This window comes from Platichthys flesus, chromosome 3, assembly GCF_949316205.1.
Source record: "Platichthys flesus chromosome 3, fPlaFle2.1, whole genome shotgun sequence".
Taxonomy (NCBI): Eukaryota; Metazoa; Chordata; class Actinopteri; order Pleuronectiformes; family Pleuronectidae; genus Platichthys; species Platichthys flesus.
In genome coordinates this window covers 22,334,698-22,346,334 of record NC_084947.1, presented here as the reverse complement: position 1 = coordinate 22,346,334, position 11,637 = coordinate 22,334,698, and the positions used below count along the sequence as shown (strand labels likewise).

General features: G+C 39.3%; 1 protein-coding gene across 2 annotated transcripts in view; it reads left to right on the top strand.

Moving 5' to 3' along the window:
- The first annotated feature begins 336 nt into the window (after positions 1–336).
- Positions 337–11,637, top strand: part of hk2 (hexokinase 2) — a 28,825-nt gene continuing 17,524 nt past the window's right edge. Inside the window, exons 1-7 of one of the 2 annotated variants that reach the window (XM_062384690.1) lie at positions 337–616; positions 3,854–4,016; positions 4,378–4,526; positions 6,161–6,280; positions 6,534–6,566; positions 9,015–9,110; positions 9,720–9,819. In XM_062384690.1, coding sequence (XP_062240674.1) covers positions 554–616; positions 3,854–4,016; positions 4,378–4,526; positions 6,161–6,280; positions 6,534–6,566; positions 9,015–9,110; positions 9,720–9,819 — 724 coding nt within the window. In that variant the 5' untranslated portion in view covers positions 337–553. The remainder of the gene's footprint in view (positions 617–3,853; positions 4,017–4,377; positions 4,527–6,160; positions 6,281–6,533; positions 6,567–9,014; positions 9,111–9,719; positions 9,820–11,637) is intronic. The other variant, XM_062384691.1, reaches the window with a different exon arrangement.

Sequence of the window (11,637 nt, the reverse complement as noted above, 5' to 3'; positions counted from 1 at the left end):
CTATGTTCATTGTATGCACCAATAACCAGAGCAAATTCCTTGTAGTTGTAAACCTACTTGGCAATAAAATACTTCTGATTCTGATTGTGAGAAGGGTAAGGGTAAATACAGCTAAATATGGTACCAATGCTTCATAGCTGTACTTGAGTACAGAACTGGAATAAGTTAAACCAATAGTTTCTTAACAAACTGTCAACATAATAGTACATGGTTCACAGAGGAGGAAATTCATATTTAGCATTCTAAGGTCATTCAGTGCAGCCTACTCCAAATCCACACCGCGCCTTCCCTGCAGCCAATCAGCGCCCAGAAGAAGGGTTGACGTCATCGAGCGACCAAGTTAAGGAAGCTGGAAGTTTCTCAACAGGGCGACAGCACTTACAGCAACAGTTGTTCATTAGGAAGCTACGAGTTGTGGAGAAGAACCCGAGCGGAGGCTGACTGTATAATTGATTTAGTGTTTATTATTGTCAGAGGAAGTCGTCTTTGTCCTCTTCAGGTCGTAAGCAGGAAGACGAGCAGGGCGAAAATTCGTCCCACATCAGTTACTAACATGCTAGCCTCCAGCCTGCTGGCTAACTACTGCACCGAGCTCCACGACGACCAGGCGCTTAAGGTGAGTACTGGTGTCAAACCCTCGGCTGCTTGGTTTGGATGTGTTGGGTGGCAGCAGGCTCCCACTGGCTGCCTGCCCGCTGCCAGGAACACATTTACAGGCTGGCTTCCTTTTTGAATCATGTTCCACGTCAACTTTAACTCAGTCAACACAACCGCCCTGATTTACCTGTGACCTGTAGCCGCAGCACTGTAATATCAAATGATCATGGTGTGTGTGTGTGTGTGTGTGTGTGTGTGTGTGTGTGTGTGTGTGTGTGTGTGTGTGTGTGTGTGTGTGTGTGTGTGTGTGTGTGTGTGTGTGTGTGTGTGTGTGTGTGTGTGTGTGTGTGTGTGTGTGTGTGTGTGTTTTCACATTTCGATGTTTATTACATTTTATTACATATTATTAGATAGTACAATATTAATCTTTTATTAAGACAATATCCATGCATTGGTCGTCAGGTCCGTAAGCTTTAGGCATTTTTTTGTTGTGTCAATTCGAGTTTGAACTACTAGATGAGAGAGTGTGTTATCACCAGAGGTAAGTGTTAAGTTAACTAGACACCTGCAGTGTTGTTTATGTTGATTGTAAGCAGGGCCACTATTTCTGTACTTGGACCCGGTGCAGGAGAGCTACTCTGGCTGCTACTCGCAAGAGAGTGGGTGTTACCATCATCCACCTGGGAGCATTTAAAAAACGCTGATTTTTTTATCTGCTTCTCAGGTGGTTCATGCGACATGTTCTCAGATGGATGCTCTCTGTCCGCTGGTTGGAGGTTGCTCACCTGTGTGTGCGCGCATGTGTCTGTGTGCCCGCATTTGGATGGAACTCCGCCGTGCACGATACAGAGAGCAGAGGAGAAATCTAAACGCGCGACCATGTAGAGACAGAAATGACATGCCTTTGTGTAAATATGATAAATAACATAAGGCCATTCAGAATCAGAATCAGAATTCTTTTTATTGACATGTATATTTGCACATACAGGAAATTCCCTTGGTGTGGTTGGTGCACTTTACAAACAACAAATTAAAAACAACAATAGCGAACAATATAAAAAAACAACAATATATACAGTTAAAGATTAAATTCAGTTTGTTTATAAAAAAGCAAGCTATAGACCTGTTTTATAGGAAAGGTAACTTTAAAATAATTTATGTTGAGATCTGGCGCTACATTTCACGAGATGTCCGAAAGAACCCTAGTAATCCATACAATGAAATGACACAGGGACTAAGAATGGAACACATGAAGAAAGGGAGATGCAAAAAGACAACAGCTGATATCTATCCTCCCCGTTGTCAGTGCAAATTAATATCAGCTGGTTTAGTCCCAACTGATGGCCTATAAAAAGGTGTATCATTGCAAAGGTGACACACAAGAAACATCTCATGATGGGTAAAAGCAAAGAGCACTCTCAAGACCTTCGCAACGTTATTGTTGCAAACCATACTGATGTTATTGGTTACGGAAGGATTTCTAAACTTCTGAATGTTCCAGTGAGCACTGTTGGGGCCATAATCCAGAAGTGGAAATAACATAATTTCACCATAAACGACCAGGTGCTCCTTGCAAGATTTCTGACAGGAGTAAAAATAATTATCAGAAGAGTTGTCCAAGAGCCAAGGACCACTACTGTATGCATGCTCACACCACGCAAGACCCCATTGCTGAAGAAAAAGCATATTGAAGCTTATTTAAAGTTTGCTGCACCACATTTAGAGAAGCCTTTGAAATACTGTGAGAATATAGTTGGTCAGATGTGACGAAAAAAATTGAACTCTTTGGATCCCATAATACTCACCATGTTTGGAGGTCGAATGGCACTCTTGATCAAAATCTGCTGCCATCTACCAGGATGATGAAGATGAAACTAGGGTTGACATTTCAGCAAGAAAATTAACCCAAACACACAGCCAAGGAAAGTCTCAATTGGTTTCAGAGAAAGAAAATAAAGCTGCTAAAAAAGCCCAGCCAATCACATTACTTGAATCTAATAGAAAATCTATGGAAAGAACTAAAGATCAGAGTTCATAGAAGAAGCCCACGGAATCTTCATGATTTGAAGACTGTTTGTGTGGAAGGATAGGCCAAAATCACATCTGAGCAATGCATTCGACTAGTTTCTCCATACAGGTGGCGTGTTGAAGCTGTCAACCAACAAAGGCTTTTGTACAGTTTTTGTTGTTGGACAGGAGTCAGACTTAACCGCAGGCTGAATATAAGTGGCTTTTGATAATGTGGAACAAAGTAAAATGGCCATTACACAGATTTTTGACAGGTTTTTCCGATAATGAATCGTAGTTGAAGAGAATAGAGAGAAGGCTGATTGATTATATGAAACAATTGCGTAGCTTATTTATGATAGTCCCAGAACCTGAGGGAAAAGTAACAGCAAAGACACACACTCACTCGCACACGTGGACACACTAACACACACACACACACACAGATTGTGTGATCAGACACGTGCAAGCTCAGACTTCTTAAAAACAACATTCTATACTTAGTCAATGAATTGAAAACTGGAGGAGATGGTGGCGCACTCAGTTTGACTTGATGTAATTGGTGCAGTGTGCAGCAGGAATGATAGAGATAAAAAAGAGCAGTAAATTAGTAACAGCCGCTACACGTTTTTGTGGTCCCAACATGTATGACAAAATCAAAATTTAACACTGCAAGCAATGCTCGCTTTACACTATAAGAATAAACACCATCATTGATCACAAGTTATTAGGAAACATACTGTACGGACATTTACCTTGTGTTGTTTGATTCTCTCTAGAGTTTATGAGACACATACGCACAGTCAGGACATCAGTGTTAAAGGCAGCGGAATGATCCAGAGTCATGATCCGACACCATTGATTATTTCCAAAGACATCAGTTTGGACGCAACTCAGTGTTTAACATCATTGTTGGAGAATGAAGCGATAAATATTAATTCAGCAGGTTTCTATGAAGATCAGTTCTGCGTGTGAGTTTTGAATTAAACACAACTGCATGCACTTAAGGCACTTGGAGAGGCGGTGGACTAGTGGCAGAAAGTTGGACCATGGGCAGAGAATCCAACAGTGTGTGTGGGACCAATAAATGTATCTTCTCTTCTCTATTAAACTCTAAAACTTCTAAATGTGCAATTTGAATGTAATCTATAAAATGAAGCGACAATACATTCACTGTTTGAATTATTTACTCGGTTCTCAAATGTATGAGTTAGTAATATAATGGGTTCTGCTTTCCAAAATGGTCTAGGTGGATAAATACCTGCATCATCTTCAGCTCTCAGATGAGACTTTGATGGATTTGTCAATACGATTTCGACGAGAGATGGACAAAGGCTTGTGTAGAGACACCAACCCCACAGCTGCTGTCAAGATGCTGCCCACATTTGTGCGCTCAACCCCTGATGGAACAGGTAATGGCCCTCTCATAACAACGACTAATTTATAAAGTGGACACCTTCAACCTGAGTTGCAGCAATTAATTTACCCATTCAGGCAGCTAACTGTAGCGTAACCTCTAAAGGTATCTACCTCTATAGAAATTGTTATAAAAGGGTTTTTGTTTCACCTTAGAGATCAAGGCCAGCTGAGCTGTCTACTGAAACGGCAGTTAGATTAGAAGCAGTTCTGAGAAGCAAAACAATGAAGAGATATGGCTCATTGCTCTTTAATGTTTTTCAGTGACTGAGTTGTGGCCAGATGAGAAATGGGGTTGAAACTTTTATAGCTTAAAAATGTAAGTATTTATCCATTGATCCTTTTGTTTCATAACAGAACAAGGTGAATTCCTGTCCCTTGACCTTGGTGGATCCAACTTCCGAGTGCTCTTGGTCAAAGTCATGGCTGATGGCAAACAAAAGGTGGAGATGGAAAATCAAATTTATGCCATCCCTGAACACCTCATGAGAGGCAACGGGTCTGAGGTAAGAGTCATGACAGCCCTCTTTCTAATAAAAAAATATAAATAAAACTAACATAATATTATAAAACTTATTAAATACCAACAGACTCTTCCAGTTCGTTCAGACATGCAGTAGATGTCAAAGTATACATCTTGGACAAAAAAAGTGAAAACATTATAGATATAGGTTGGAGGGGCATGTCTCTCTATCGCTTGGGTTGAGAGAAGAGAAAACTTTATCAAAAGGGACATTTTGTAGAGATGGTGTCTGCCTCCCGAACCCAAACTGGGAGCTGGTTCCATAGGATAGGAGCATGATAGCTGAGTGCTCGATCTCCCATCCCTTTATTACTGACTCTAGGAGCCACAAGTGAGTCCACCTTTAGAGAGCCAAGTGATCTATCTTGATAATGCAGTACTGTGAGGGATTGATCTATGAAAGCTCCAAATTTTTTTTTTGGAGTTAATGCAGAGAAGGTAAAACTGAAGTAATATGATCCATTCGTCTGCTTCCAGTCAGAACTCCTGTTTCGGCCTTTAGGATAAACTAGAGGCTTTTGATAGAATTACTGGAATATTATGATAATAAAGAATTAGCGTCACCCATCAACTAAATGGATGAACTCGTTTTTCAGCATCCTTTTAAGACAAGGGTAGACAAAGAACAGCTAATTCATTGATCAGGTTTTATTTTAGGTATGTGCAAGTATAGGCTCTTAAAACATTACCAGTGGAAATAAATTAACCTTTAATGAATTATTAGAATGTAAGGAATACAAATGCTTCTAAAACAACAACTACAACTAGAAAATCCATCTGCTGAATTCAAATGCCCTGTGTTTACCAAAAAGCAGAAATGATTTGCCAAGCGTCTGAGCTCACCGACTTAATCTTGCTGATTTGTGTTTGTTTGAGTTTACCTACCACACACAACACCATGTAACGGGCAGGTTATTATAAAGTGTGAGTGATTAGAAAAGAACATAGACTAATGTGGCTCAGTGCAGTGGCGCTGATTTGTCTATATCGTGGTATATATCGATACCTATCGGGATACCTTATAGAGGATTGCAGGCCCTCCCCTGCAGCTAAAAAAATGTGTGGACAAGGTTTAAAAAAAAAAATGGAAATGATTGTTAATTAATCATAACCGAGGGTAAAAGTTAGGGATGAGCGAGTACAGCATTATCTGTATCTGTTAACCATATGAATTATCTGTATCCGTATCCATACAGACCTCTACTGATTAATAAGTAAGTACAAACTGAAATAAAAACAAACTTAAAGACCCGCGAACCTGAGTGACAGAGAGCTGTTCTGTGAGTGAGTGAGCAGAGCGGTGTGTGAAGGGGAGGAGCGCTGTGACGCTGTGTGAGGATTTTCATTCAGTCCGAGCATAGATATTGACTCGTATTACTCGTATATTACTCGTGCTCTGCAAAAGTGCTTTATCCGTACCGGATACTCGTTTCAGCCGAGTATCCGGCTCATTTCTAGTAAAAGTTAAAAAAAATAATTGGAATCATATCGCCCAGCCCTTGTAAAAATGCATTTCTCCAATGAAAATCCTTGAAACCAAAGTGTTAAAGTAACACTTTGGTTACTTACTACTATTTTGATGTTAATTACCAAAGTGACGTTTTCTCTCTTCTGCAGTTATTTGATCACATAGCTGATTGTTTGTCTAATTTCCTGGAAAAGATGGGCATAAAGGATAAAAAGCTTCCTCTGGGCTTCACCTTCTCTTTTCCGTGTCATCAGACCAAGTTGGATGAGGTAAGTGATGGAGAAGGTATTCTCTTGAATTCAAGTAATATTTGAAGCACAAGAAAAACTTTCATTATCATATAAACTTAAAATCTGTGAAAACACTGGTGAGTGTAATATGACATAGTGTCAACTAAAATAATCCAAACCCTGTCTGAATTAATCCGTCAGAATATGTGATCTGATCATTATCTACATAAATATGTAGATAAGAAAATGTACACAAGCAAATAATAAGCAATTCTGTTTCTTTATTGAATAGATCCCTCAAACATTTACACTGTTCGTGGAAAAAGTAAGTTTAATCTTAGATTGAGTATCTGCTCAAAACCTCTTTTGGAAGCAAAAACTTCACACAAGTTGCATCCGTAGTCGTATTTTCTAACCTAAACAACATCCAGGGGAGAGTTTGGACAGCGTTGCTTCAGTTCCTTTTATTACTCTTAGGATGTCTGGTGGGAATGGTTCTCTGAGATCAATCCGCAAACACCTCTAACTTTTGAAAACTGTTGCTTCACTCCACTCAACAAGGAGAGAGACAGGCAGAGCAGCGGTGGTCGAGACATAAAGGCTGAATGAAAAGAGGGAGCACGATAGTGAACACAAAGCAGTGAAACAAAAATACATAACTTTTGAGAAAGCCATCATAAAACTGTGCTTAATTAATAAAAAGATATAGTTTGAGTTTCCCCCCTTCTTCTTTTTTCCAAATTACAAATATTAACAATTAAAGAGCTTTAACACTCCTTTTCTCCTCTTTCCCACTTTCTCTTGTTCAGTGAGAGAAGTAAACTCTAGCGTTTGCTGCCAGGATTTACTACCTCATAACTGGTCTAGGTCCGTATGGAATTGAGTCCAGACCATAGTCCACCTATTAGTAACCTATGCTTTAGGTGATCGTGGGCTATTTTTTCCACTTCTGCTTGCTCTTAGGTTGAATAAATGCTTGATTAGGTGCAGCCACCTTTCGTATGGACTAGGAGGATACAATGATTTGTGTGTAAGGTTGAAATATGTTTTTTTTTTCTTCCATTAATATAACCCCTAATGAAGATCTGACCATATTTAAAGCACAATTTATAGATCAACGACTATGACCTGATTGCCCCACATCTTGCGTACTAGAGAGCCAGGTCCTGGCCATCCTCAGAACACAGATGAAATCATCACTGGACGCTCTACAGTTCCTCTACCAGCCTGACCTGGTAGTGGATGATGCAATTATTACCTGCTGCATTGAGCCCACTCACATCTGGATCAAACTAATTGCACTGTGAGAATCACATTCTTTGATTCGTCCAATGCTTTCAACACCATCCAGGCAGTCCATATGAGGTAGAAACATCCACCATCTACTGGATTAGTGACTGACTGACTTCCTTCCTCTTCACATTGTACACCTCTGACTTTCATTACAACTCCACGTCATGTCACTTGCAAAATATCTCATGACTCTGCAGTGGTTGGGTGTGTAAGTGTTGGGAGGAAGAGGATGGTTTCACAGCCACTGCTTATACTGGAAAAGGATTTTGGGACAGTGGAGGATAACAAGTACTTGGGGGTCCACATCGACAACGGTCTGTATTTGAAAACCAATGCTGACACTGTGTACAAGAAAGGGATAAGCAGACTCCCTATTTCCTGAGGAAGCTGAGATTTTTCCACGTGTGCAGAAAGATGTGTGTGGAAATCTTGAAAAATCAGTCTGTTGTAGCCAGTGCACTGAACTTTGCATTTGTCTACAAGGGGAGCAACAGCAGAGGCGGTGACACCAACAGACTTAACAAACGGATAAAGAAGGCTGGCTCCGTCATTGGCTGCAAACTGGACTCTTTTGTGGTGGTGTAGAGGTTGCTTGTGATTGTTAATGGACAGACAGTGGAGCAGTTCCTTCAGCAGATTGGTTCAGTTCCGCTGCCGCAAGGACAGATACAGGAAATCGTCAACTCCTCACCTCTATCTCTCTACGTGAATTTAAGATAAAGAACAAACTCATTCTCATTCATCCCATGCTAAATATTACAGCATTGAAATCTACCACCTCCATGGACTTGTTAATACTGTCTGATGTTCCATTACCTCTAATAGAAGTCGAGGCAAACTCCAGGTGTCAGGTTTGCGCCATCCCAGTTCAAATTTAGTATAAGGTGTCTTGAATTTAGGTTAATTTAAGACGTCATGAACTTGGATTACGACTAGTCAGAATTCAATTGTAGATATCGGAATCTGGAATTGCCATCATAATACCATCAGTGCTGCAGCAAGCAGCTCACTCTAAGTCCCTCTTTGTAGTTATGGCCACTGCCGGTGTGTTTCAGCCCGAACTAATACACTTATTTTCTAAGACAGTCTTGCTTAACAGATATAGTGGCCCACTTCAGGTCAATCAAATCTCCATACCTTCCTATAGCAGTTTGTCCTTGCAGAAATAACTGGAATATGTGTCCCATACTACTGGCAGTGAGAAATTTGTCAATTGTCTTTTCCAGAAAGTTTTCACCTTAAAAATATCTGCATATTAATTTATGTTTACATGTCAACCAAATTAATTTACATTAAGAGTGCAGCTATTTTGGGCTGGTTTACATTTAGCAGGAAACGGGAAATAGCTTGGAAGTGGATTTCACACAACCATTTCACCGCATTTAAATACTAGTGGGTTACTAATCAATTATTATGACACCACATGATTAGGTTAAAATGAAATATGAGGATTTTGATTGTCTTTATTTCATATTTGCAGAGTGTTTTGATGTCTTGGACCAAAGGCTTCAAGTCCAGTGGAGTGGAGGGAAAAGATGTGGTCAGCCTTCTGAGGAGATCCATCAAAAAACGAGGGGTAATTGTACAAATGATAGTTTCAAAAGTGCTCCAATCTTTGTACATTTAAACTGTGAACAAAGTGAGAGAACAGATGTTTTTGGAAACAAATGACACTAGAAAGATTAGATAAACTGCATATTAGACAGGAAGGTTTGAATTGAGGCAAAAACACACGAGTTAGTTAAAAAAGTTTAACCATATCAAAAAAAGTTGGGTTGACTTCGGAGCAGAGCTAAAAAAAAATAAAAGGACACAGAAACACGTTGACTTACTGTATACTTGATAAGAAAACATCCTAAAAACATAGCATTTAAAAATAGTCAGATTTCTCCTTGTGCTGTATCTAGTCCAAAACAGGTTAACTGCTTGAATAGAAGTAAAATTGAAAGAAAACGCGGTATATTGTGTTAATAATTTGCCATTCATTTTTTTCTTTTATAACCTAATAAAGTATGTGCTACTGATAAATATAACTATTTGGTTACTTTTGTCCTTATGTTAAAGCTGTAGTTTAGAAACATAAATGAAACATGGGCAGAGGTGTATGATGTCCAGATGTTCAAATGATGTGCCTTGGTCGACTGGCAGTACGTCACATCTGTGCTGATTTTACATGTCATGGCAGGACTTTGACATTGACATCGTGGCAGTGGTTAATGACACAGTGGGAACCATGATGACCTGTGGCTACGAGGACCATCACTGTGAAATTGGCCTCATTGTAGGTGAGTTTAGTCTGTGAATATGAATCGTATAATGATGGTGACTAGGGCTGCAAGATATAAAGACAAATACATTTTTATCGTGATATCCACATGCGCAATATACTTATCGCAAAAGACTGCTTGAACTGCAATAAATGGAGTTCCAAGTGCCATGCATTCAAGCTCTGCATGTCAATATATTTGTCCAATCATTTGGAGCCTTTTTGCCCTAGATAGTAAATAAAAGGCATTCAGATCATTGGCAGTTTTAGAATAGAATAGAGAAAGAATAGAGAGATGCGAGGCGGCTAAAAGTAACGACACAGAGCTGGCGTCTCTGACTCGCTACAGTTTAAAAGTTGATTTGTTTGACATGACGCCAAAATATCATCACTGATAATCACATAATGATCGATACCCTATTAATTAGTTCAATCATTTTTATTAAAATATAATTTATCGCAGGTCATATTGTCATCGCAATCTTCAACAACGATATCACATGTTTTCCTAATATTGTGTAACTGGTGAAGCTCAGCAAATGTGAGCATTAAGGCAAATTTTACCCAGTGAGCAACAGACGGACTGCCCAACATTTGCCTGTGTATCACTGCCCCTGTCTGGGGACAGTGCAACTGGGCGAAACGGTGCGATTATCGAATTATTATTCCTTATTTTTTTTAAATCATCTTCGTATAGGCTAGAAAGTTGTGTTTATACTCCCAGACTGCCCAGACTGGGAGCGTGGTGGAGTTTATACATACACACAGGCCCTGGGTCCCAGGCCCCACTCACTCACACAGAGGGACTCAAACTGTGAGGCAGAGATAAAAGGATTAGAGCGCGTAATTGTGAACCCTCCGGTAAGTCCACTTTATACAAGCAAAATACAGTGTTACCATGACAGTCCGAACGCAGCTCGAGAGTTTATGAGGCTGTATTAAACATAATGAAAAAAATGTTTATTAACGAAGCCAGAGAGTCCTTTTTTTATTGTTTTGGTTGTGGGTGGTTTATTTATGATTTATCTGTTCAGGGTATTATTATATATTAAAATGTCAGACTGAATGTTCTTCAGAATTAAAAGTTCATTGCTCTTGGGAAGGCTCTACAGCAGGGGTGTCAAATTCAAATACACGGACTGAAATAAAAAAATTGCTACAAGTCAAGGGCTAGACGGGTCCAACGTTTATTGAAAACTTATTGAAAGAACCTTAGTACACATATTGAACTTAAAACTAACAAGGCCTGTAGAGTATTGCTGATAAAACAACAGAAATTATGAAATAAATAATACATAAATAAATACAAATAAAAGTTATAAAATCAGTTTAATTAATTGCTTATGGCTCTAGCTGCAGTTTCTCCAGAGTAATTGAGGATTTGGCCCGCAGGCCTTGAGTTTGACACATGTGCTCTACAGGATTATGCTCTAATATTATTGTCAGAGCCATGAATAAGTCTAAGAAGAATATAATTATTTTGGTTATGATACAATGAGTAATGAGTTGATATTCATGGGTATTCGTATTTTTAGTTTATATGCAGTGTTTCCCCTAGGGGTGGGGACATGGACACAACAACTTGAAGGAATCATGATGTTAATGTGATTCTTTTAATGATTTTGAACTTTACATTGAATTTCTGAACTGTACATTGAACTAAACTAGAATTATCCACAAAGTGTGCAGCTCCGGGTGCTTTTGAATACAGCACTTCTGTTTATCGCGTCTCCACAAATAGTCCAGGCAAAGTAGCGTTTTACGTTCGACTAATTGTAAAATAATTTTTTCAGCATATATCATTTCTATGAGGTGTCCAGAACAACATACTAAAAGT